The 27661-nt window shown below is 42.9% G+C and overlaps 2 protein-coding genes across 8 annotated transcripts in view; both read left to right on the forward strand.

Annotated features, from left to right (window-relative positions):
* The first annotated feature begins 1013 nt into the window (after window positions 1-1013).
* On the forward strand, window positions 1014-24408 carry LOC139554510 (histone-lysine N-methyltransferase EHMT2-like). Of its 6 annotated transcripts, none has more exons than XM_071367349.1 (27): window positions 1014-1095; window positions 1743-1809; window positions 1936-2103; window positions 2248-2459; window positions 2663-2741; window positions 3046-3101; window positions 3234-3362; window positions 4364-4435; window positions 4598-4718; window positions 4832-4939; window positions 5201-5337; window positions 5872-6015; window positions 8464-8774; window positions 9007-9231; window positions 9561-9643; window positions 9859-9965; window positions 10245-10367; window positions 10755-10856; window positions 11483-11587; window positions 11854-12008; window positions 16926-17238; window positions 17347-17424; window positions 20154-20269; window positions 22830-22916; window positions 23035-23113; window positions 23309-23484; window positions 23758-24408. In XM_071367349.1, the coding sequence occupies exons 1-27, from the start codon at window positions 1069-1071 to the stop codon at window positions 23936-23938; spliced, it is 3561 nt and encodes a 1186-aa protein (XP_071223450.1). In that variant the 5' UTR covers window positions 1014-1068; the 3' UTR covers window positions 23939-24408. The 6 variants fall into 6 exon arrangements, with proteins under 6 accessions (XP_071223450.1, XP_071223453.1, XP_071223452.1 ...); XM_071367352.1 differs by having other exon boundaries at window positions 5204-5337; XM_071367351.1 differs by having other exon boundaries at window positions 4835-4939.
* Window positions 24409-26719: 2311 nt separating this feature from the next.
* LOC139554511 (choline transporter-like protein 4) overlaps window positions 26720-27661 on the forward strand; it is a 39149-nt gene continuing 38207 nt past the window's right edge. The window contains exon 1 of one of the 2 annotated variants that reach the window (XM_071367355.1): window positions 26720-26904. In XM_071367355.1, coding sequence (XP_071223456.1) covers window positions 26850-26904 — 55 coding nt within the window. In that variant the 5' untranslated portion in view covers window positions 26720-26849. The remainder of the gene's footprint in view (window positions 26905-27661) is intronic. The other variant, XM_071367356.1, reaches the window with a different exon arrangement.

Raw genomic sequence — 27661 nt, forward strand, 5'->3', positions numbered from 1 at the left:
CATATTAACCCCTCCAACAGAATATGATTTGGCAAGAGTGATGAAAGAAATATCAAAATATTTTGAGTGGCAAACATAATTCCTAGATTCACCAAACATCTATTATTCTATTATTCCTGGTATATAATACTGGTTATGATTGCAGACAGAGCCCAGAGAATGGGATGGTGCAATATTGAATTAGTCGTGCATGCATGGGGATGTCCACGTCACCAAGAGATATGTCCATGCTGTAGAGATACACCTAGCGGACTGAAATTTCACTGTTGTAGGCATAACATTGTAAAAAAAAAAAAAAAAAAAATACAAATATATATATATATATATATATATATATTTTGTAAGCTATAGAAATGCATTTAAGAATGTAAGGTGAATGCACCAATTTGTAAGTCGCTCTGGATAAGAGCGTCTGCTAAATGACTTAAATGTAAATGTAAATGTAAATAATACAGCTAGTGCTATCTAGACTTGCGCTGGCAAACACATCCATTATATTAGCTACCTAAATGTGAGGTAAACTCAACAGGAGTAATATAGAATGGAGACTTTTAACTTGAAAATGTGAAGGATACCGCTTTCCGGTTTTCCTGACTTCCGTTTGTTTTATACTGCGTTATATTTATAATGCGTTATGTTTGTTTGAGTAGCACTCCTCACAAACTGTTTGGTGTATGTTTTTTTTGTTGGTGAGATGAAACTGCCAAAACTCTGAAAGGTATTATTGTACATCAGAATTGCAACACAAGATTTGCTCAAGTCTAAAATGTTGTCTGTAATCGTAAGATGGTGTTTGTATGTTCACAGATGAAATTTAACGTTTACGTTCATGTTTCACGAATGGCTTTTCTAACAATCCAAACAATTTAGGTATGGCTTTTCTTACGATCCGTACGTTCAACCTTTTGGCAGGTATCTGGCTCCATACTTTTCCAGTACGCATCCCTTTTACGAGTTTGGCAAACTGACTTGGAACTAGTTCAGTCAGCTCTGCCAATCAATGAACAAAGGGGCGGAGAATGGACGTTTACGCACACCACGTAAAATACGTCACATTTTATTGGAAACATGTCGGCATCTGAGAAAACGTCCAAGGTAAAGAAATATTAGCTTTATTTAGCTAACTAGCTAGTTTACAATGGCTATGGACATTGCATATTTGCCAGTTATTCAATACCTTGAAGATGCATACCTGAAATGCAATCTTTACAAGCAATTTGTTGTTTTGATTGCAAAGTCTTGTTTCTTGCATTCTGCTAGCATAAAGGCAGCCCTCCTTGAACAATTAGCTAGCTAGCTAGCCACATAGCTAGAAAGGGGCTCTGAAAGATTAGGTAAAGGGTCACAATAAAACATTCATAGCAAATATTCCTACATTTTGCAATGCGTTTTGTGGAGATTGAGTGTCCAACATTTTCAGTGGTCCTAAAATGTTTCACATTCAACTTCAGTAGCCAGCTATTAGGTTCGTGAATACAATAGGAATAGTTTAATTTCTACGCGTGCGTGCATTTTCCAGTGTCACTCACTACAATGTCAACACAACCTCTGGAGGATATGGACAACACTTCTAACTATTATGGATATTAAAATCTGTCTTGTTACGGTTGCATTTATTCATTAATTCAGTATTTGATTTGGAATGTGATCTGCAACTTTTGCACATCAAATAAATTAAAAATGCTCCTTCATCTGCTTGATATATGTGGTTCTGCTCTGGTATTTGGTTTTCCAAATGTTAGGAGTTGTCTGAAAGTGATGCATTGGAACCTGATCCTGAAGTGAGACTCTCAAGCCAGTCGGATGAAGGTATGGATGTACATTGAGAATGTATAGATTTAGACATATCTGTCTATATTCATACATACAGACATGTACACATAAAGCTGTGTATATGCTGTGCATATTGATGCAGAGGCTTTGAATGTTTCCTAGGTGATGCAAGTACCAACACAGCAGTGGTTACCAAGGAGACCGAGCCCATGGGTGGGAGGCTGTCACAGTCGCTATTTCAGGAGATTCAGGGAAATGGTTCGAAAGACGGGGAGGAGAGCGAACGACTATCAACAACATCCTCTTCTGTGTCAGTCAGAACCCTCGCAGGTAAAGATTGATCTATCTATTATCCATGGTTACAAAAACGTTGATTTCATGTTTATCTCTTTGTCAGTTCTCTCTCTTTCTCTCTTTTCCTTAGTTTTCATCATTTGGTTTAATCTATGATTCCTTCGTTTATCCCCCCCACAGGACATGCAGCGAAGAGCCTTCCATCCACATCTTCCTCTTCAATCTCCTCCTCCACTTCCTCTCCTTCTGGCAGAGCAAAGATGAGTGTTTTTGGTCCTGGAAGTAAAGCTCTCCTGCCACCTCCCTCATCCTCCTCTCCGCCTCCTGTCCCTGGCCAGACAGTAAAGATACACCGTGCTCGCAAGACTATGAACAGACCTCCCCCAACACAGGTGAGTCTTCTAAGACGATGGCTGGTAGTAGCGCTATATTTTTTAGAATAGCCACTTATACAGTGATGTCAATCAAAAAGGGCATATCTTATGTTTGAGTTAGTGTGTTGAAAATCAGATTATTTTACCATTCGGAAGTAATTTTATTCCTGTCACATTGTCCCCTTCATGAACATCTGATCCATTGAGTTGTTGCCTTTCAGATGAGGTGCATCGAGTCACCAATCGTGCCAGTCAACCCCACAGACCCCACGACCAGCTTCGCGACAGACAGTGATACTGGTCAATGGAAATATTGCATACATTTAGATTGACTTGAATGAAAGATTTACCCATTTGAATGTTATATTGTATTTGAGCGATGTTCTATTGATTCCCAGGGTCATTTCATGTGTATCTGAGCTATTCACCGTTTAAGCAGGCAGAAATATAGCCGGAACGATGTGTTTTTCCCCGAGAATCAGAGATGCACAAATATAATAGAACATTTTAAAATGGGTGAATCTTTTTTTTAAATGTTTGTATGTAAGATTACTTACTGTTGAGTTTGAATCCTGTCACGTTATTTTTGTCTCTTACTCGGCAGCAGCAAAAAGGAGAAGGTTGGTCCAGGCAGAGAGCGCTATAGGCACAGAGCAGAAGGTAAAGACTGGGCAAGGCTGTGTCCGTGCTTTATTAGAGAATGAAGATAATAGTTGCTTATAATAGGTCTCATGCTGAGATATTAAGTAGTGACCCTGACCTAACACTTTGTTTTTGTTACTTGAATTTCAGCCAGATCATGTACTCCGAGAGGTGGCGAGACGGCGTGACAGTTGGCTGGAGGATGCAGATGAGAACGAGTTTCTTCTCTATAACCCCTATGCAAGAGATGATACGGACCCAGCCTACTCCGACTGCAAGGTCAGAGGCTAATTAAAACCCATTAACAGGCAGCTCAACCAGGCGAGGTCCTTTTGACAACCAATTTTAAACTAAGTGAAACATATTTATGTTGTTAGGCATATTTTATCATCTCAACCAATGCCATTTAGTAAAATCGTGTGGTTTTCATTATCGGACTGCCATGTTTTTTGAAACACGCTTTCAAAGATGGTTGAAAACCAGGATACTTTTTTGTTGTTGTACTAATTGTGTATAAAATGGGAAATTACAACATAAAATGTTATTGACCTCTAAAACATAAGTTAAGGATGAGTTAAGTCACTATGTTTTTTTTTTTTTTTTTACAATTTTAGGAACTCTTGAAAAATATGCTCTATTAGGCAGTTGAGTTGCCCATTTTAAAGGAATGATATTAAGTCAAAGCTTTTGACAATGGAAAGTGGAGAAATATTGTTATGGGATTTTTAGGCTGTGCAAATACAAAAACCCTTTCAAATCCATATCAGTATTCACTGTCTGCCTGTTATCTTCAATATGTTTCAGAATATCATTCCGTACATGTAATTTTACTGGTATTCTAAGCATATAAACTGTAAATGCATACATTTACATGCATTCTAATATTCATATTTTGACACACAAATTTAATATTTGATATCAAGTCCTCATTTAACTTGGCCAATCTTCCATTTATAAGTAAATGAAGCAGACATAAATACATGTATCATTTTTGAGATTATTTAAAATTCTCTGCAAATTCCAATACAAAATGAGTATTGGGTACCCGGCTGGTTGAGATGTTTGCGATGCATTAATTATCGAAGTTTAAGTCATTCAAACACATTTTTCATATATGGTCTATACTGAGGCTAAATACAGATAAAAATGTTTTTCTGATATTTTTCTCTTGGTGTACCAGTTAAAGCATTAATGCTGAATAGCCACAGTTTTGAATAGATACAAGGAAACTGTATGTTGCTCTTTTTCCATATGTGTACCTCCCATTTTTCCTTTTGCAGTCTGAAGATGGTGGACTAGAGGAAAGGCTACATGAAAGAGATGCAGATGCATCTGGTAACATGTCAGATCATGTGAGTAGTTTTACTGGTCCTGTGTCAGAGTTGGAAGCTACAATCATTTACCAGGCAGTTTTAGGCAACATGTGTTTCATAAGATTCACTTGCTGGAACATAATTTTTATTTGGTTAAAGCATTGTTCTTCTGCCGGTCAACCAAACCCTCTTTGTCCTCAGAGCTCAGAATCGGACCCACAGAGGCAGGGCCAGAGGAATGAAGGGAGCAGTGATTCGCCATGGACTCGCCCCGGGCGAGGCAAAGGGAGAGAGAGAGCCGAAGGAGTAGAGGCAGGAAGAGGTGAGTGACAGGGAGATCTATTCGTTTGTATAAATAGTCTTATCGTCGCCACCATCATTATCACCACAGTGGCTATTTGATTGTAAATGATTAATGTCTGTTGTAACTTCCAGCAGTGTTGGCAGCAGCTACTTTTGGTGGGTCCTGCGAGTACACAGAGGTTGCCTTGGGCTCCCTGGACATCGCGGCAACAGACAACCTAACACTCTCACCTCACCACGGTGGGTAGACTGTATTCACACACAATACACAATCAATATACACATAGTCTTTATCCGTGGTCTCTCAGGGTCAAATCCTAGCTTGACATATGCGTCCTGTAACTTTGACACAAATCTCCTATTAATGTCTTGTGAACACATGATTTGCGTACATAACTAAAGCCACAATTTGGTTCTCAGTGAATAGCACTGATTATCTGCTACAGTGAATAGTACCATATGACACCGATGAGGCAATGTCATATCTGCATGTCTGTGTAGAAGGCAGTGACACTGGGGAGACGGAGCGTCTGGAGGAGCTGCCTCTGTGTAGCTGCAGGATGGAGGCACCACGCGTAGACAGCGCCAGCAGAAGGCCCAACAGACTCTGCATGGCCACAGAGAGCGTGAACGGAGAGGTTTGTGTGTGGCTGTGCACATGTAGTCTCTGTGAAGCTGTGTTTCCCCGAGGATTTTTATCAGCAGTGGTGGCAAAGTTAGTGTGGAGGGGGGGGGGGGGGCTCCGACTGCACATACAAAATGTTGCTGTTTTAAAGTTATTTTCCTACAATTCTGAACCTTTTACCATGGCTTATGCCGTGTTCTTATGCTATCTAAGTGACTCAAACGTTATAACAAAATCAATGTCATTACATTTTTGGGAATTTTAGATTCTCCCTGACTGTCTAGTTTTTATTCTGGTGATTGTTAGTTCTCAAATATGATATTATTGAAAAAAGATAGCTCCATTATCTATTGTACTTATTTTAAAGAATTTTTTTGCATCATATCATTGAGTGTGGCGGCCATTTTTTGCGAGTCGCTGCTAAATGAATATAGGGGCAACACGGTAAGCGTTTCCATCTCACATATCTCATTTGGAATCAACATATGACTCACTATTTACGTCCCCTTTCAATTGTTCACTTTCCTCTCCCTCTTGTCTTTCGCAGCTGGTGGGCTGTACCAATATCATTCAGAAGGGGGAGACCATGCGGCCGTCCAGTCGGGTTTCCCTCATTGTGCTGTGCGAAAGCCATCGGTCACATATGGTCAAACATCACTGCTGCCCTGGATGTGGATACTTCTGTATCGCAGTAAGGTTTTGTGCCACCCCCCCACAATCAAACATACTATCTGATGTCAAAGAACTGGATAGGTGAAAATGAATTCCAAGTAGGCGTAGAGCTGTGGCAGTCACGAAATTTCGTCAGCTGGTGATTGTCAAGCAAATAACTGTCGGTCTCACGGTAATTGACTGTTAATTAACATAAACACATTTAGCATCTCCTGGCTTCCACACACCGCCTACAAAGCCATTTTTAAAAGTATAATACATCCATGTAGTATGGCCTACACCTTCACAATGAATCCATTATTTATTTCAGACCGGTTTAAAGAAGCATGATATGGAGAAAATGTAGTCTATTTCAGAAGAACAGAATAGCATACTCTGAGTTGTCCTTATGTTAGGTCCTGATGTGGCTATGCCATATGGCTGTGGGCTACACTAGTTAATTTAGCAGACAAGATTATCTTATAATTCCCTGGAATTATATTATTTTATAGTATGAAGAATACAATTGAACAAAGCTGAATAAAATAAAGATATTTTCTCAGCGATTTGAGGGAGTGCGCACATGCGGCTATTCTGTGTTGAGCGGTTAACAAAGAAACAGGTCCTCCTTTATGCTTCATTTAGAGTTATTCATGTAACTTTAGTTGTTCTACAAACGTTGGGCTATGTTTTGATTTTTAATACATTGTAAGGCTGCATGATGAGACGCTAATGAGGATTTGAAAAAAGTTGCTTGAAAGGCATGAGCTCTGCTTTGTTTTTTGCGCAGGCTGTGAACACTCCAATAGTCTCTCATTCACAATTTGACAAGCATTTGATAATGCATCGAATTTCACGGTGGCATCCCCTTTGGGGCCTTAATGCACCCTAAAAAAATCCATGCCATTTGTGGCACGGAGTGCTGCGTTGTGCCCGTTGTGCCCTTTGTGCAATCCGAAGCGCCTCTCACTCACATGGCTCTCAGTCACTGATTGGGTCTTTCTCACAGGCTACAAGTAAAGACTGACACATCGGGGACGCAACAGCGTGCGTCCTTATCCAATTCCAAAGTGCAAATTGAAGATATTAACCTTTCGTCAGCCAACAAGATGAGTAAGCCTAACGAACAGCAAAAGCACTAGCCTATGTCAATCTACTATCCCCCATGGTACAAAAGTCAACCTATTCTGTGCGAGAAATAAATATTCCAAACATAGTCTGGGACAGTTGTGGGATGCGATAGATCCCAAATGAATACAACCACTAGCATCAAAAAACCTTTATGCAATGTGGCTTATGCAACAGATCAGAATGTTTAGCTTAAAATGTTGATAAACTATTATATAAGCGAGAATATTCCATTAGCGGAAAACGGCATAATCAAAAGTGACTGCAAATGCAATTAAGCATGTAATGCTAATATTATAAGGGTACATTTTTATGGTGAAAATTATCTTCCCCAAACTTGAAACTCACGCACTGCTTATGTATGCCAGTTAGGCTCTACACCCTTTGTAAAGCAGATTAATGTGCTTAATTTTATGAAGTTATTTGGCCATTTTAGTTGTGATACAAATCTTATTAAAACGTATAGGCATGTGGGCTAGGCTAAATGATGTGTGTGACAATGATTCGAAAAAGTCACTAAAAAACGCATGGTTTCTTATACTAGGCATCATTCACAAGTGATAATATATAATTCACAAGTGATGGGCTAATACTGTCACCCATCAGACTGTTCTTGATTTAATCTTGGCTTTACATATACTAAATAATATATGTGATATTTTTATTTTATTTAGAATGGACCATTCTCATGCACCTGTATCGAAACAGGGGCAGCGGGAAAACATACATGTCATCTATGCACTTAAATTACCAATGGAGGATGCTTTTCCTCGTGGTTTATTTTTTTATGCCAGCCAGGTAGACTATACTTGTGCTTAATATGAGGAAAGTTGAGAAATAAACATAGTAGACCTAGCCTTTAGAAAACTGATGGGATCCTCCTCTTTTTAATAGAGGCCATCACTCTGTTTTCTCCCGCAGTTGCATAGCCTACAGAAATGTTGCGCAACATGAGCTCATGGCTCATGATTAGATTTTCGATTACATTTGCATCGATGTCAGAGTGATTAGAGGGACGATAGAGTGCGGAGTACCAGGCAGTCGGCAAGTTTGGTAGGCTACTAATGAACAGCAGCAGCATTAGAGCTTGGAGAAGCCTAATTACCATGACTAAGCGGTCATGTGGAATTTGACTGCCTTCATGACTCGTGACCGCCGGTGTGGCAGTCACCGCAACAGCCCTAAGTAGACAACCTCCATATTGTATTCACCTTAGACCTAGCTTGTGTTTTCTAATCTGTAAAGATGGAGAGGAGACACAGAGAGACCACTGCAGACACTTGAGATGCATTATAAGTCTGTGCGTGTACGGTATATGTTTGACGTGGCCTTACACCCCTCCCTCTCTCTGATTTCCCAGGGCACCTTCCTAGAGTGCTGTCCGGACCAGCGCATCGCCCACCGCTTCCACCGGGGCTGTGTGACAGTGCTGGGGGCTGGAAGGGGCAGGGGCATGGGCACAGGCATGCTCTTCTGCCCCCACTGTGGCGAGGATGCCTCGGAGGCCCAAGAGGTCACCATCCCCCCCTCAGCATCCGCGGCCACTGTGGTCACCACTTCCGCCTCGTCCACCACCACACTGTCCCTCCCACCCCCCATCCCCTCTGACCTCTCCCTGGCGGCCTCCACGTGGCCGCTGAAGAACGGGAACGGGCCGGTGGGTCCTATCAGGTGAGGAGAAAGGGGGAGATAAAGATATGTGAAAAGACTAAGTGTAGGCTGGAGTGCAATAATTGGGTGATTTTGATCTGCTTGTTGTGTATTTGTGGATAATTGATTGATTTGAGCTTGTGCCTGTGAGTCTATTGTTTGATAACTCGTATGGAAATAATGGTTATTCACACCACCCTAATCATCGCAGCCTTCTTTTACTCCCTCTCTCTTTGTCTTCTTGATCTGTCAGTGCGAGGATGCGTGGGGTGGTAAAGAGAGACCAGGATCAGCGGCCCCCCAAAGCCGCTCTGGCAGCAGGGACTGTCAACGCAGCCCCCCCAGGCGAGGGGGGAGTGGACAGTGTGGGACCCTCCCTCTGTCTGCCCAATGGGAAGCCAGTCTGTCCCAGTGCACTTCCCCCTGGGCCCAGTAGGGCGGCGCTGCAGAAAGCCATTCTCACCCAGGACTCTGAGAAGTGAGACAAAATAATAAAATTGATTAATAATAGTCTAAGTCTTATAGAATAGAATTATCTGTTGCAAATCAATGATTGATGGGAATTGTTTACGGCTAGACTTGGGTCTTGTTTGAATGCTTTGAAAATACATCCATCTTTCCTCCTTTTGTTGAAATTCCAAATTTGATGAACTGACTGAATTGTGGAAAGCTATGTAGGGGAAATGTATTTAATGGTGTTGGATCCAGTGATTAGTCCAAGAAATAGGAATGTGGGAGAGATGCATTTTACACAGAGTTCTGATAGGAGCTGTTCTCACGTGGTGATTCTTGGTTGTGATTGGTCAGGAGGAAGAAGCTGAGGTTCCACCCCCGCCAGCTCTATCCAGCTGCCAAGCAGGGCGAGGTGCAGAGGGTTCTGCTCATGCTCAGTAAGTGTCATAAGGATTTTACTGTTAGATTAAATAGACATTCCTGATCTGATTGCATATTTTGTCTAAAGTGGCTTGGTCTCATCGCTCCTCCATCTGCTCTGGAAACTCTTGTTGTCCACTGTTCTTTCACATAAGTGAAGGAATGAGATGATATTGACCCCTACTGCTGCTAATAACCCCTCCACTCCACTTACTCTCTCTGTTTGGTTCAGTGGAGGGCATAGACCCAGCCTACCAGGCTGACTCCCAGAACAGACGCTGTGCTCTCCACGTTGCCGCCCAGAGAGGCCTGCTGGAGGTCTGCTACATGCTGGTGCAGGTGAACAACTTTTGCACTTCAATCATTACAACTGGGTAATATTCATTAGGCTCCAAACTGAAGAAAACCGACTGAATCGGGGAGGGACTACCTGAACTATAAAATGCTTGTTTACATTTTCTGTTGCGAATGTTTTGACATTCAACCCTGCTCTTTATTTTTATGTTCAATGATAGAAGTGACTCCTTTTACTCTTATTCCCCCCAAAATGGATCAGAGTGTCACTCATATAGTTATTATTCACCAGAGTGCTCAAATGCTTTTCTTGTCTATTTACAGGCTGGTGCTAAACTGGACATCCAAGACAAATCCATGAGGACCCCTCTCCTGGAGGCCATCGTCAACAACCATGTGGAGGTGACCAGGTACCTGGTCCAGAGTGGAGCCTGCGTCTATCACACTGTGAGTGCCTGGTTAACAGCCCCTATACCAAAGCTGGTCGGCTAACACTAGTAGCGGCTCTAGTAACATGAGCCGTAAAGGATTTAAACCTGAAAGAATTTGATCATCACCTTGAGTCACCTCAGAAGTCAACAGTAGGATCTATTATAGAGTAACTGGAGCTAGGCCCTGTAGGTGGCATGTTAATACAATCTTGATTGCAATCAAATTCTCACCTTCTGACAATATTAAAATGTGAAGATTATAATTTTTCTTCGCCTCTCCTATTGGCTTTTCCTCTCTTCGCCCCCCCCCCCCCAACTATTCTGTATTTTCCATTTTCTTTCTCCGTTTCCTCCCTCTCTTTTCCCTCTCCTCCCTCTCTTCTCCCCCTTCTCTGCTCTCCAGGAAGAAGATGGCTACACTGGTCTCCACCACGCGGCCAAACTGGGCAGTCTGGACATTGTCACCCTTTTGTTGGAGACGGGACAGGTGGACATCAACGCACAGGTGGGGAAGAGCGAGAGAGGAACACTCTTGGGCTCTAGACAGGGTGGCAACAACCGACAAGTCAGTGTGTGTTTTATCAGTCTGCGACACTCTTTGTCGACTGCATACTTCACACTGCATCATGTCCGATGACCACATTGTCTGTTTTCTGAGAATTGCTTTAACAACATTTTTTTTTCTGCTAACTAAACATCTTTATTTTGATTCAGACTATGCATGCACAGATGAAGATAATATAATTCTCTTTATTTGATGTTAAGTTGTAACCTTCTGTTTTTTAGTTTTTGTTTTACAAATCTATCCCTCTGTATATTATGTGGTTCTCTGCAGTGCGTAGTATGCGTAGCACTAACACCCTCCTTTGTAGGTATAGTAATCATTCAATGTACTCAATAACAGATACTGTATCATGTGTCACTTGGCAATGCTAGTTACCTGTAGTTCTTAATTAGTCAATAGACTGAGTTAACGATTACCACCAGAATAAACATGTATGTTTAATCTATCTTCCAGTCCCATGTACTGTATTGAACCATAGCACTTGTGTTAGGCTGTATTGGCTTGAGTACCACTGTATAGTCCAGTCCCCTAACCCTCTGAGTCAATGTGTTGTATTCCCCTCTCAGGATAGTGGAGGCTGGACTCCTATCATCTGGGCTGCAGAGCACAAGCACATCAAGGTCATCAGAGCACTGCTTAACAGGGGGGCTGACGTCACCCTCAAAGACAAGGTTAGGGCTTTCTGTCCTGGTTATAACAACGTATGGGCATACAATGGCCAAACTGCATTTTGAAGGAGGATGTGGAGGATTTATATGCACGGCAAGTCACAAATCCTTGAAACGACAGCATTTGCTTCTTGATACTTGCTTTATTGAAGGAATAGGTCAATTTGGTTGTAGTACTCCAATCCATACCTTTTCTTTCTATCCATTAATTTATTGTGATGCAAGTCCCTCTGGGATGATACAAATAATCTTCTCGCTCTCTCTATTAGGAGATGAACGCGTGTCTCCACTGGGCGTCCTTCGCAGGCTGTGTGACGATAGCAGAGATGGTGCTGAATGCCGGCTGCCCGTTGTCTTCTGTCAACATGCACGGGGACACTCCCCTGCACATCGCTTCCAGGGAGGGCTTCCTCGATTGTGTAACGTGAGTAGACCAATACCCTGTCAATCGCATCCATCGGTCACTCCTATGGCTGTTACGGTGACTGTATTACTGCCACACTGGCGGTCACGAGTCATGATGCCAGTCAAATTCCATGTGACCGTTAAGTCACGGTAATTAAGCTTCTCCAAGCTCTGATGCTGCTGATGGTCATTAGTAGCCTACCAAACTTGCTTAACTGCCTGGTACTCAGCACTCTATTGTCGCTCTAATCACTCTGACATCAATGCAAATGTGATCGAAAATCTAATCAAACACTTCATGAGAGCCCATGAGCTCATGTTGTGGAACATTTCTATAGGCAATGCAATTGCGTAAGAAAACAGTGATGGCCACTACTAAAAAGAGGATCCCATCAGCTTTCTATAGGCTAGACCTACTATATTTATTTATCAACCTTCCTAATAATAAGCACATTGCTTGACTTTAAAACACAAGTATAGCCTACGTGTCTGGCATGAAAATGAACCACAGGAAAAGTGTCCTCCATTTGCTATTTTAAGTGCATGGATGTATTTTTTTCCCTCTGCCCCTGTTTTTTTTATAATGGTCCATTCTAAATAAAATAACGTCACATTATTTAGTATATGTAAAGACAAAATTAAATCAAGAATAGTGTGATGGGTGACAATATTAGCCTATCAGTTGTGAATGATATAGTGCATTCAAAAATTATTCAGACCCCTTGACTTTTTCCACATTTTATTACATTACAGCCTGATTCTAAAATTGATTAAATCCTTTTTTAACACACAATAACCAATAATGACAAAGTATTAAAAATAAACACTGAAATATTACATTTACATAGGTATTCAGACTCTTTACTCAGTACTTTGTTGAAGCACCTTTGGCAGCAATTACAGCTTTGAGTCTTCTTGGCACACCTGTATTTGGGGAGATTCTCCCATTCTTCTCTGCAGATCCTCTCAAGCTCATTCAGGTTGAATGGGGAGTGTTGCTGCACAGCTATTTTAGTTCTCTCCAGAGTTGTTCGATCGAGTTCAAGTCCGGGCTCTGGCTGGGCCACTCAAGGACATTCAGAGACTTGTACTGAAGCCACTCCTGCGTTGTCTTGGCTGTGTGCTTAGGGTCATTGTCCTGTTGGAAGGTGAACCTTCGCCCCCAAGTCCTGAGCGCTCTGGAGCAGGTTTTCATCAAGGATCTCTCTGTACTTTGCTCTGTTCATCTTTCCCTCAATCCTGACTAGTCTCCCAGTCCCTGCTGCTGAAAACATCCCAACAGCATGATGCTGCCAACCCCATGCTTCACCGTAGGGATGGTGCCAGGTTTCTCCAGACGGGACACTTGGCATTCAGGCCAAAGAGTTCAATCTTGGTTTCATCAGATCAGAGAATCCTGTTTCTCATAGTTTGAGAGTCCTTGAGTTGCCTTTTGGCAAACTCCAAGCAGGCTGTCATGTGCCTTTTACTGAGGAGTGGCTTCTATTTGGCCACTCTACTATAAAGGCCTGATTGGTGGAGTGCTGCAGAGATGGTTGTCCTCCTGGAAGGTTCTCCCATCTCCACAGAGGAACTCTGGGGCTCTGGGTCATCTCCCTGACCAAGGCCCTTCTCCCCCGATTGCTCAGTTTGGCCGGGGGGCCAGCTCTAGGATGGGTCTTGGTGGTTCCTAACTACTTCCGTTTAAGAATGATGGAGGTAACCTTTACCAGATCTGTGCCTCGACACAATCCTGTCTCGGAGCTCTACGGACAATTCCTTCGACCTCATGACTTGTTTTTTTCTTTGACATGCACTGTCAACTGTGGGACCTTATATAGACAGGTGTGTGCCTTTCCAAATCATGTCCAATCAATTTAATTTAGCACAGGTGGACTCATTTAAGTCATTTAGCAGACGCTCTTATCCAGAGCAACTTACAAATTGGTGCATTCACCTTATGATATCCAGTGGAACAACCACTTTACAATAGTGCATCTAACTCTTTTAAGGGGGAGGGGGGGGTTAGAAGGATTACTTTATCCTATCCTAGGTATTCCTTAAAGAGGTGGGGTTTCAGGTGTCTCCGGAAGGTGGTGATTGACTCCGCTGACCTGGCGTCGTGAGGGAGTTTGTTCCACCATTGGGGTGCCAGAGCAGCGAACAGTTTTGACTGGGCTGAGCGGGAACTGTACTTCCTCAGAGGTAGGGAGGCGAGCAGGCCAGAGGTGGATGAACGCAGTGCCCTTGTTTGGGTGTAGGGCCTGATCAGAGCCTGAAGGTACGGAGGTGCCGTTCCCCTCACAGCTCCGTAGGCAAGCACCATGGTCTTGTAGCGGATGCGAGCTTCAACTGGAAGCCAGTGGAGAGAGCGGAGGAGCGGGGTGACGTGAGAGAACTTGGGAAGGTTGAACACCAGACGGGCTGCGGCGTTCTGGATGAGTTGTAGGGGTTTAATAGCACAGGCAGGGAGCCCAGCCAACAGCGAGTTGCAGTAATCCAGACGGGAGATGACAAGTGCCTGGATTAGGACCTGCGCCGCTTCCTGTGTGAGGCAGGGTCGTACTCTGCGAATGTTGTAGAGCATGAACCTACAGGAACGGGTCACCGCCTTGATGTGAGTTGAGAACGACAGGGTGTTGTCCAGGATCACGCCAAGGTTCTTAGCACTCTGGGAGGAGGACACAATGGAGTTGTCAACCGTGATGGCGAGATCATGGAACGGGCAGTCCTTCCCCGGGAGGAAGAGCAGCTCCGTCTTGCCGAGGTTCAGCTTGAGGTGGTGATCCGTCATCCACACTGATATGTCTGCCAGACATGCAGAGATGCGATTCGCCACCTGGTTATCAGAGGGGGGAAAGGAGAAGATTAATTGTGTGTCGTCTGCATAGCAATGATAGGAGAGACCATGTGAGGATATGACAGAGCCAAGTGACTTGGTGTATAGCGAGAATAGGAGAGGGCCTAGAACAGAGCCCTGGGGGACACCAGTGGTGAGAGCGCGTGGTGCGGAGACAGATTCTCGCCACGCCACCTGGTAGGAGCGACCTGTCAGGTAGGACGCAATCCAAGCGTGGGCCGCGCCCGGAGATGCCCAGCTCGGAGAGGGTGGAGAGGAGGATCTGATGGTTCACAGTATCAAAGGCAGCCAATAGGTCTAGAAGGATGAGAGCAGAGGAGAGAGAGTTAGCTTTAGCAGTGCGGAGCGCCTCCGTGACACAGAGAAGAGCAGTCTCAGTTGAATGACTAGTCTTGAAACCTGACTGATTTGGATCAAGAAGGTCATTCTGAGAGAGATAGCAGGAGAGCTGGCCAAGGACGGCACGTTCAAGAGTTTTGGAGAGAAAAGAAAGAAGGGACTCCAAGTTGTAGAAACATCTCAAGGATGATCAATGGAAATAGGATGCACCTGAGCTCAATTTCGAGTCTCATAGCAAAGGGTCAGAATACTTATATAAATAAGGTATTTCTGTGTTTTTTTTCTAAAAACTTGTTTTTGCTTTGTCATTATGGGTTATTGTGTGTAGATTGAAGAATTTATTATTTTTTTAATCTATTTTTGGATAAGGCTGTAATGTAACAAAATATGGAAAAAGTCAAGGGGTCTGAATACTTTCTGAATACACTATACATTATGGTGAATGATGCCCAGCTTCAAATCAAGAATCGGCTAATATTGCCACACATCACACTATCACTTGTGAATGAAGCCCAACTTAAGGCAAACAGCTCATGCTTTTTTGGTAACTTTTTCAAATCATAATTGCATACCTCATGTAGCCTAGCCCATAGGCCTATATTTTTTGGTAAAGTTCCACAACTAAAGTGGCCAATTAACTTCTTAAAATTAAGCACATTAAGGCCTCTGTACAGCGGATATCTGGCAAAAATAAGCAGCGCGTGAGTTTCAAGTTTGGGGAAGATCATTTTCCCCATTTTAAAAATGCACCTTTTATAATAAAAGCATTACATGCTTAATTGCCTTTGCAGTCACTTTTGATAATGGTGGTTTCCTGCTAATGGAACATTTGCTCTTATAGCCAACTTATAATGTGATAAATAAATTGATAGCCTAATAGTTTATTTTTTGTGTGTATTTTTCACCCCCTTTTTTTCACCCCAATTTCGTGGTATCCAATTGGTAGTAGTTACAGTGCCCATCCAACCCGGAAGCCAGCCGCACCAATGTGTCGGAGGAAACACCGTACACCTGGCGACCGTGTCAGCGTGCACTGCTAGCCAAACCCTCCCTAACCTGGACGATGCTGGGCCAATTGTGCGCCGCCCCATGGGCCTCCCGGTCGTGGCCGGCTTCGACAGAGCCTGGACTCGAACCCAGAATCTCTAGTGGCACAGATAGCACTGCGATTGCGCCACCCGGGAGGCTGCAATCAACATTTTAAGATAAACATTCTCATCTGTTGGGTCAGGCTCAATGCTTAAAACAGTTTTTTTGATGCTAGTGGTTGTATTCATTTGGGATCTATCGCATCCCACAACTGACCCGGACTATGTTTGGAATATTTATTTATTGCACTGAATAGAATAGGTCAACTTTTGTACTATGGGTAATAGTAGGTTGACATAGGCTAGTGCTTTTGCTGTTTGTTAGGCCTACTCATCTTGTTAACTGACAAAAAGTAAATGTGGACAGTTGTTCCGATATCTTCAATATGCACCTCGGAATTAGCATAGGAACAGTGGGTTAACTGCCTTGTTCAGGGGCAGAACGACAGATTTGTACCTTGTCAGCTCAGGGATTCGATCCAGAAACTTTTCGGTTACTGGCCCAACGCTCTAACCACTAACCACCTGCCGATTTTAATTGTGAATGTGTAGGCTATATTACATGGATTTATTAGACTTTTTAATATATAGATGTTTGAAAGGGCTGCATCAGTGGCTTGTAGGCTGTGTGTGGAAGCCAGACCTTTGTTTGCTTATTCCCTCTCTACAGGCTCTTCCTCTCTAGGGGGGCAGACATCGACATCATGAACAGGGAAGGGGACACCCCTCTTTCTCTGGCGCGTTCCGATTCGCCCGTCTGGGTGTCACTCCAGATAAACAGGAAGCTGCGGCGGGGGATAGCCAATCGTATGCTTCGTACAGAGAAGATCATCAGCAGTGACGTAGCCCAAGGGTATGAGAACGTGCCTATCCCCTGTGTGAACGCAGTGGATGATGAGGGATGTCCCTCAGACTACAAGTACGTTTCCGAGAACTGTGAGACTTCAGCCATGAACATCGACCGCAACATCACACACTTACAGGTACATACAGTAACACCACACACCTTTTAGATGATACATATGATAATTATCATTGATCATACATGCATCTTACCTTTCTATAAATCTGTGTATGTGTCTGTCCCTCAGCACTGCAGCTGCACAGAGGACTGCTCCTCCAGCAACTGTCTGTGTGGACAGCTCAGTATCCGCTGCTGGTACGACAAGGTTAGTGACAAATAATTTATTTTATATCCCACTTTATTTGGATGTAAAAGTATTCAGCCATTCTAGCTGTGAACTTTGGTGTTGAAGTTTATATTTGATTAAGGAAACTGATAAGAACTAGAACCTTGTAAATATCCTGGGTTTTCAGAGAGCGTTTGCTCTCATTCTTCAAATTTGACATATTATTGAACTGTGGATAGTTTGTTGAACTGTGGATCTGTCTCCGTCTGTACGCTCGTACATTAGTCACACGCGATATCTCAGACAGCACTGGCCTGATTGAGGAAACTTTGAATGATGCGTCTTGCCATAGAGATCTGGCATTTACAAAATTACACTGATTGGCCAGATGGTGGCGCTATAACAAGAGATTGAAAATGCTAACTTTTAAAGGTCACCCCCTTTATTCTTTTTGAATTAAATTTATGAAATTCAGTACATAGGTCCCTCTCCTCACAAGGAGCAAATTTGCCTCAGGGACCAATAAGGTTCAACATGATGAATTTTGTGAAAACTCTTAAAACGCTACTCTTCTGGCACTGAATGACCAATCTGCACGAAACTTGATACACTACGCGACCAAAAGTATGTGGACACATGCTCGTCGAAAATCTCATTCCAAAATCATGGGCGTTCGTATAGAGTTGGTCCCCCTTTGCTGCTATAACAGCCTCCACTCTTCTGGGAAGGCTTTCCACTAGATGTTGGAACATTGCTACCGGAATTTCTTCCATTCAGCCACGAGCATTAGTGAGGTCAGGCACTGATGTTGGGCGATTAGGCCTGGCTTGCGGTCGGCGTTCCAATTCATCCCAAAAGTGTTCGATGGGGTTGAGGTCAGGGCTCTGTGCAGGCCAGTCAAGTTCTTCCACATTGATCACGACAAACCATTTCTGTATGGACCTCGCTTCGTGCACTGGTGCATTGTCGTGCTGAAACAGGAAAGGGCCTTCCCCAAACTTTTGCCACAAAGTTGGAAGCACAGATTCATCTGGAATGTCATTGTATGCTGTAGAGTTAAGATTTCCCTTCAATGGAACCAAGGGGCCAAGCCCAAACCGTGAAAAACAGCCTCAGACCATTATTCCTCCTCCACCAAACTTTACAGTTGGCACTATGTATTGGAGCAGGTAGCGTTCTCCTGGCATCCGCCAAACCCAGATTCGTCCGTCAGACTTCCAAATGGTGAAGCGTGATTCATCACTCCAGAGATCACGTTTCCACTGCTTCAGAGTCCAATGGTGGCGAGCTTTACACCACTCCAGCCGACAATTGGCATTGTGCATGATCTTAGGCTTGTGTGCGGCTGCTCGGCCATGGAAACCCATTTCATGAAGCTCCCGACGAATAGTTATTGTGCAGACGTTGCTTCCAGAGGCAGCTTGGAACTTGCTAGTGAGTGTAGTAAACGAGGACAGATGACTTTTACACCCTACGCACTCGGCGGTCCCGTTCTGGCTTGTGTGGCCTAGCACTTTGCGGCTTAGCCATTGTTGATCCTAGACGTTTCCACTTCACAATAACAGCACTTACAGTTGACCAGGACAGCTCTAGCAGGGCAGAAATTTGACAAACTCACTTGTTGGAAAGGTGGCATCCTATGACAATGCCATGTTGAAAGTCGCTGAGCTCTTCAGTAAGGCCGTTCTTCTGCCAATGTTTGTCTATGGAGATTGCATGGCTGTGTGCTCGATTTTATACAGCTGTCAGCAACGGGTCTGGCTGAAATGGCTGAATCCACTAATTGGAAGGGGTGTCCACATACACTATATATACAAAAGTATGTGGCCTCCATTGACTAAGGTCTCTCAATGCAATATTCTTTAGAGTACCTAAAACAACATGGCTGCTATGGACCAATAAACATTCACATGAGTGTGGCCTGGCACATAAATGCATATAAATCACTCAAAGGATATTCGTATTGTAACACAATTTAGTACAAGTAGCGAACACTGTCAACACCTGCACGAGCATTCATATAGGACACACAGTGGCACTTTAACGGACACATGTTTATCTCTTGATCTGTTTGACTCAGAGTGCTGAAATGTGTCACACATGCTCAGGGTTATGAGTCCAGCTAACACACGTGATGTCTCAGACACCACTTTATTAAAGAAATTTTTTTTTAACGGAACTTGGGTAAATGATGTGTCTTGCCATAGACATCTGGCATTTACAAAACTACACTGATTGGCCCAAGGGGGGCACTGCATTATTTGTGAGGGACTACATGCTTACTGTTGCCTTTTTTGATCATGGTTAGTGATACACCCAGCAGTCATACGAGACAGAATTTACTTTCCAAGCGGTCACCAAGCCATCTCTCTCGAAAGACTGGCGAGGTAATTTGGAGGGCTCTGTCCTTTTTTTTCTCTCTTTAGTTTATTTCTAATTTCACGGTGGAAGGCTAAAACATCGTTTTTGTCCCCTACAATGAAATCGTTGGAGAGACTATGGATCTGTCCGTACGTACGTTAGTCACACACCAATATCTGACACCACTGGCCTGATTTTGACAAACATGGGTGAATAATGTGTCTTGCCATAGTGATCTGGCATTTATAAAATTGCACTGAGATGCCCAAGTGGGGCGCTATAGTGAGCTTGTCCCGAGGGGGGACACTGTATCATTTGTGGGGGACATGTTTATAGTTGTTTTTAAGTATCGAGTTCGTCAGTATCTTATGTTTGTCTTTCACCCATGTGTTTTCTGTGTTTACCAGGACCACCGGTTGCTCCAGGAGTTCAATAAGATTGAACCACCTCTCATATTTGAATGTAACCTGGCTTGCTCCTGCTACCGCACCTGCAAGAACAGAGTGGTGCAGGCGGGCATCAAGTAAGAGCTGTTACTACACCACTGTACACTTTTTGAAATCAAATTAGAACTATTTTAGATACAGTGCCTTCAGAAATGATTCATATCTCATGACTTATTCCACATTTTGTTGTTACAGCCGGGATTCAAAATGGATTAAATACTTTTTTTCCCCCTCTCACCAATGTACACACAATACCCCATCATTGAAAATGAAATACAGATATCTAATTGACATAAGTATTCACACCCTTGAGTCAATATTTTTTAGGAGGACCTTTGGCAGCGATTACAGCTGTGAGTCTTTCTTGGTAAGTAAGAGCTTTCCACACCTGGATTGCACATTTGCCCATTTATTCTTTTCAATATTCTTCAAGTTCTGGTGATTTACAGCTTTGAATCGTCTTGGGTATGTCTGTATCAGCTTGGCACATCTGGATTTGGAGATTTTCTCCCATTCTTCCTTGCAGAATTTCTCAAGCTCTGTTAAATTAGATGGGGAGTGGCCTCCCGAGTGGCGCAGCGGTCTAAGGCACTGCATTGCAGTGCCAGAGGCGTTACTACAGAACCAGGTTCATTACCGGGCTGTGCCACAACCGGCCGTGGCCGGGAGTCCCATAGGACGGCGCACAATTGGCCCAGCGTCATCCGGGTTAGGGGAGGGTTTGGCCGGTGGGTCTTTACTTGGCTCATCACGCTCTATCGACTGCTTGTGGCGGGCCGGGTGTCTGTGGGCTGACCCCGGTCGCCAGTTGAATGGTGTTTCCTCCAACACATTGGTGTGGCTGGCTTCCGGGTTTAGCTGGCGGGTGTTAAGGAGCGCGGTTAGGCGGGTCATATTTCGGAGAATGCATGACTCCACCTTCACCTCTGCCGAGCCTGTTGGGGAGTTGCAGAGGTCAGACGAAATATAATAAATAAAATACAAAAAAACATTTGACGGGGAGTGGCGGTGAACAGCAATCTTCAAGTCTTTCCACAGATTCTCAATGGGATTCAAGTCTGGGCTTTGGCAGGACAACTCAAGGACTTTCTTGTTCTGATGCAAATGCAGTGTTTCTTTGGCTTTATGTTTGGGGTCATTGTCCTGTTGGAACGTAGATCTTTGCTCAAATCGAATGTCATTTGCACTCTGAAGCAGGTTCTCATCAAGGATTTGGCTCCATTCATTGTCTCCTCTATCCTTACCAGTCTCCCAGTCCCTTCTGCTGAAAAGCATCACCATAGCATGATGCTGCCACCATGCTTCACAGTAGGGATGGTGTTAGACGGGTGATGAGCTGTGCCTGGTTTTCTACAGACATAGCGCTTTGCGACAAAAGTTAGATTTGTCTCATCAGATCACAGAATCTTTTGCCTTATGAGTCTTTCACGTGCCTTTTTGCAAACTCCAGGAGTGGCTTCCGTTTGGTCACTCTCCCATAAAGCCCAGATTGGTGAAGTGCTGTAGAGAACTCCGTAGTTCTGTCAGAGTGGTCATTGGGTTCTTGGTCACCTCTCTGACCAAGGTACTTCTTGCCCGGTTGCTCAGTTTGATCGGACGGCCAGCTCTAGGCAGAGCCTGGGTAGTTCCATATTTTTTCTATTTCCCAATGATGGAGACCACTGTGCTCTTGGAAACGTTCAACTCTCTAGAAATGGTTATATGTCTCATCACAATTCTATCTTGGAGATCTACGGACAGTATAGACAGGTATTTTTCTAAATTGGGTCCAAAAAATTCAATTGGCAACAGTTGTAGTCACAATCAAGTTGTAGTCACATCTCAAGGATGATCTAAGGAAATTGGATGCACCTGAGCTCAGTTTGGAGTGTCATGGCAAAGGGGTGTGTGAATAATTTTGTAAATGAGATATTTCTATAATTTCATTTTCAATACATATGCAAAAAAACTCTAAAAACATGTTTTCACTTTGTCATTAAAGGGTATTGTGTGTAGATGGGTGAGGGGGAATAAAACATATTTTATCCATTTGAATTCAGGCTGTAACAACAAATGTGGAATAAGTTAAGGGGTCTGAATACGTTCTGAAGGCACTATCTATGACTACCCTCATCTCTTACTCAAACACTTTTTTGGGGTTTATCTCTGCAGACCTTATGAAAGGGCTTCCCAAACGCTGCCCTGGGGACCCCAAGGGGGGGGGGAAATTTTGTTTTTTGCCCTAGCACTATACAGCTGATTTTTTTTAAATAACTAACTAATCATCAAGCTTTGATTTATTTGAATCAGCGGTGTAATGCTAGGGCAAACAGCTAAACCCTTCGAGTCCCCTGGACTGAGTTTGGGTAATGCTGCTTCATGACATTGTCTGCTGTTGTGTTCGACATTTACATTGTCCCGTGTGGCTCAGTTTGTAGGGCATGGCGCATTCAATGCCTGGGTTGTGAGTTCGATTCCCAAAGGGGTCCAGTGTGAAAATGTATGCACTCTTTCCTGTAAGTCACTCTGGTATGAAAAATGTAAGCACTTTCTACTGTAAGTCAGTCTGGATAAGAGCGTCTGCTAAATGACTAAAATGTTAATCTTACTGTCTGGGTCCTGGTACAATCTCACTTGTCTACTTTATCTCGGGCTTAGGGTGCGTCTCCAGTTGTACCGAACAGAGAAGATGGGATGGGGAGTACGGGCTCTACAGGACATTCCCCAAGGCAGCTTCATCTGCGAGTAAGTGTGTGTATGGTTATTTTAAAGGAAATTAGTATGATTAGCCAATCTAATGTGTCTTGCCAGTTCTATCAATTAGTTAATTGTCTTGTTGGAAGTAACATTTCTCTCCACACAGATACGTAGGAGAACTGATCTCTGACGCAGAGGCAGATGTAAGGGAAGATGACTCCTACCTCTTTGACCTGGACAACAAGGTACCTCATCTGTTTTTCCTCTCATAGGGATTACACATGAAAAAATAAAATACATGAAGTTGTATTTGTCACATGCACTGAATACAACAGGTTTTGATTTACTGTCATTTAGACACAGAAGTTTAAAAACAGACCACTGATCTACCAATGCAACTAAGTACATCACCATCCCTCTCTCTCTCCTTCCCTCTAAAGGACGGGGAGGTGTACTGCATCGATGCCCGTTACTACGGTAACATCAGCCGCTTCATCAACCACCTGTGCGACCCCAACATCATCCCGGTGCGGGTGTTCATGCTGCACCAGGACCTGCGCTTCCCCCGCATCGCCTTCTTCAGCTCCCGAGACATACTGACAGGACAGGAGCTTGGGTGAGAAGCTGCACCCCCACCACACACACTTTGGATCTGAGCCACAGACACAAAATGGACGCCCAGTGGAGTGGTGTTGATGCTGCCTTAGGAAAGCAGAGTGGAACATGATTTGGCACCACTTTTTCAGTAACAGTAGCATCTATTCCATGTATAACTTCTCTTGCACCAGAAATAAAATGGCCTGAGTATATTGTTTATTCCACTGATTTATGATATTGACGTACACTGTAATTCTAGGCTGAGAATTTGATCAATGTTCTGTTTGCACAGGTTTGATTATGGAGACCGCTTCTGGGACATCAAGAGTAAATACTTCACCTGCCAGTGTGGATCAGAGAAATGCAAACACTCAGCGGAGGCCATCGCCTTGGAGCAGAGCAGGCTCGCTCGACTGGAGACCTGCCCAGAATTGGATACTGACCCTGGGCTTGCCATGCTAGGAAACTTCTAGGCATCCCCTGTGGCCTGGTGCATGTATTTCTCCGTTTCTACACTCACTCTTACATTTCGTATGAATTTGTGCAGTTATTGTTTGTGTGGTAGACGAGCCTTAACTTTTTCCGTGTATCTGATATAAATGACTGAAAAAGATGTCTTCTGTGTAAGACCATACATACAGTACAGTATTTTTTTTACTATAATATTGCTATGCCTCTTTGCCATGAGACATCAGTGGCACTACAGCATGCTATGAAATGCCAGTTATGCTCACCACATGCTGTGCCAAATACATACTGAACAATTTATTTCACAGTACTCTATCATGATACTGTCTACTTGTTAATTAATTGAAAAAGTTACCGACAGCTGACTTCTGAGTAGTATTGAAGTCATTGAAGTCTGTTTTTATACAAAATGTACTTTTATACAAAATGTACTGTTTTGTCATTTAATACATTTGATTAAAATTTTACAAATGGATCCACTGTCATTTGTTTCAGCAGTGTTGCTATTCCTACAACTCAATGAATATCAAGCAGCCCAGACACACCAGAGAATTTGTGGTTCTAATTTTGGCATAGATTGCTAAAAAGTTTTAGCGATTTAATGTAACATTCCATCTGTGTCTTTATTTGAGTTTGAACCTTAATCTGGTCTTTGACAGGGTTCTTGGGGCGTGTTGAATATTCTACAACTCATGATGGGAAAGGGAGCATGAACTCTGCTTTTATAACATATTCAGTAATACTGACAGAAAAAGAAGGCTGTCAAATTGACTTATGTTAATCACTATCTGGTTGGGTTGTGCCAGGTTTCATGTTGTGGTGAACTGAACAACATGGGTGAGACATTAAACATTCCCAAAGCAATAAGGAAGGGCTCTTAGTGTGATGGTAGGAAAAGTCACTCCCTCAAATCTAAATAAAATGTTTGTATTTGTAGGGTCAACCTACAGTGGCAAGAAATGTGAACCCTTTGGAATTACTTGGACTTCCTCAAATTGTCTGTTGTGACTTAGATTAAGATCAGATCGAATTTTATGACCATTCACAGTCTGCTTAAACTAATAACACAACCAATATGTTTCCAAGTCTTTATTGAACACACCTTGTAAACATTCACAGTGCAGGGTGGAAAAAGTATGTGAACCCTTTGTTTTAATAACTGGTTGACCCTACTTTGGCCAAACGTTTTCTGTAGTTGTGGATCAGACCTGCACAACGGTCAGGAGGAATTTTGGACCATTCCTCTTTGCAAAACTGTTTCAGTTCAGCAATATTCTTGGGATGTCTGGTGTGAACGGCTCTCTTGAGGTCATGCCACAGCATCTCAATCGGGTTGAGGTCAGTACTCTGACTGGGCCACTCCAGAAGAATGTATTTTCCATTCTGTTGATTTACTTCTGTGTTGTGAGTTGTTGTCCTGTTGAATCACCCAACTTCTGTTGAGCTTCAATTGGTGGACAGATAGCCTTACATTCTCCTGCAAAATGTCTTGATAATCTTGGGAATTCCTTTTTCCGTCAGAGCAAGCTGTCCAGTTCCTGAGGCAGCAAAGAAGCTACAAACCATGTTGTTTCCTTCACCATACTTTACAGTTGGGATGAGGTTTTGATGTTGGTGTGCTGTGCCTTTTTATTCTCCACACATGGTTTTGTGTGTTCCTTCCAAACTACTCAACTTAGTTTAATCTTTCCACAGAATATTTTGCCAGTAGCGCTGTGAAACATCCAGATGCTCTTTTGCGAACTTCAGACGTGTAGCAATGTTTTTTGGGGGACAGCAGTGGCTTCCATGGTGTCCTCCCATGAACACCATTCTTGTTAAGTGTTTTACATATCGCAGACTCATCAGAGATGATGGCATGTCTTCAGCTGACACTCTAAGATCCATCTTAACCTCATTGAGCATTCTGCGCTGTGCTCTTGCAGTCATCTTTGCAGGATGGCCACTCCTACGGAGAGTAACAACAGTATTGAACTTTCTCCATGTATAGACAATTTGTCTTACCATGGACTGATGAACAAGGCATTTAGAGATACCTTTGTAACCCTTTCCAGCTTTATGCATGTCAACAATTCTTAATCTTGGGTCTTCTGAGACTCAGGCAATGCTTCTTGTGAATAGCAAACTCAAACTTTGTGTGTTTTTTATAGGGCAGGGCAGCTCTAACCAACATCTCTAATCTTGTCTCATTGATTGTACTCCAGGTTAGCTGACTCCTGACTCCAATTAGCTTTTAGAGAAGTCATTAGCCTAGGGGTTCACATACTTTTTCCAACCTACACTGTGAATATTTAAATTATGTATTCAATATAGACAAGAACCATACAATTAGTGTGTTATTAGTTTAAGCAGACTGTGTTTATTGTTGTGACTTAGATGAAGATCAGATCTAATTTTACGACCAATTTATACCAAAATCCAATTAATTCCAAAGCGCTCACATACTTCTTCTTGCCACTGTATGTCTCAAACATTATCGTACACAATTTTATCATTTTGAACTGAAATGCCATCAGATGTGTTTGTTACGTATTTTAAATATAAATATATTATATAGGCATACAGCCAAATAATCAGAAAAAAAGCAATTTAATTTACTACATGCAGGCCCATCAAACAGCAGGGGGCATTTAGTAAAGGGAGGTCAAGGGGCGGGAATGCTACACCGCGCGTGCAGGCAGGTGCGCGTCACACAACAGGTGCGTTCGTGATGTCACAAACCTAGTTACTGGAGCTCGAGGGAGAAAGATTTATTCAACGCAAGTTTGCTTTTTATGTGCATAAAGTATAGGTAACACCTCTCTAAAACGTTGTCTTATACTTGTGTTTTTATTATTTAACTTCGACTTGATTTACTTGGCCATTTAGACGTTTTACACGATTATAAACTAGTAGAGGTGGAGGGAAGGATAGAAAATGGGTAAAAACCTAAAGGAAGAGAACTCGGAGAACTCGGAGTCGTCGGAATATGGTGAGTTCATTTCACATCGACCGTTACATTACCAGGATTAGTATTTGTCTAACCTCACAGAATAGTGTCATATTCTCTGTCATATTTTTGTTCAATGAAAAATGTTTATTTGTCACTAGCCTAGACTATTTGCGTTTTTACAGTTCCTTTATGAGTGGTGACTCCTAATAGGCTTACCTCTCCAGAGGTGTCACATTTGGGTCTTTAGCCGATGGCCGCATATCTGAGTAGCCTAATAACAATTTGTGACATTTGTGACATTGTCAATTGCTTATTATTCAAGATGTACATATATATATATATATATGGCATGCCATTGCTTTCATGTAGGTTTTTACATTAAATGGGGAAATATAGAGGAGGAAGTTTGAATATTTATTTTATGAAAAATCTGTTTTGTTGTGAGGCATTCATTCTCTGTCAGTCTTCTGTGAGTTGTGGTGTTCCTACGGAACCATGTTTTACATATGTCCATCTCTGGGTGTGCCTGTGTATAAAGGCTCACTGCCTTAGTGTGTCTTATTACCTGTCCACCTTACTCAAGGACTGTATCCCAAATTGCACCCTTTTCCTTATGTAGTGTACTGCTTTTGACCAGGACCCATAGGGTCGTTTGGGACATACTCCAGTTTTTTGCACGAGATGAATGGAGTCTATTGACAGTCTGGGAGTTTTGAAACAGTACCGGGATGCTTGTGTAAACAAATGAAGTTTGCGTAGAGCGCAAGAGCAGAAGAGGAGACAGGAGAGTAAAAGT

This window comes from Salvelinus alpinus, chromosome 26 (genome assembly GCF_045679555.1).
Source record: "Salvelinus alpinus chromosome 26, SLU_Salpinus.1, whole genome shotgun sequence".
In the NCBI taxonomy this organism is placed as follows: domain Eukaryota; kingdom Metazoa; phylum Chordata; class Actinopteri; order Salmoniformes; family Salmonidae; genus Salvelinus; species Salvelinus alpinus.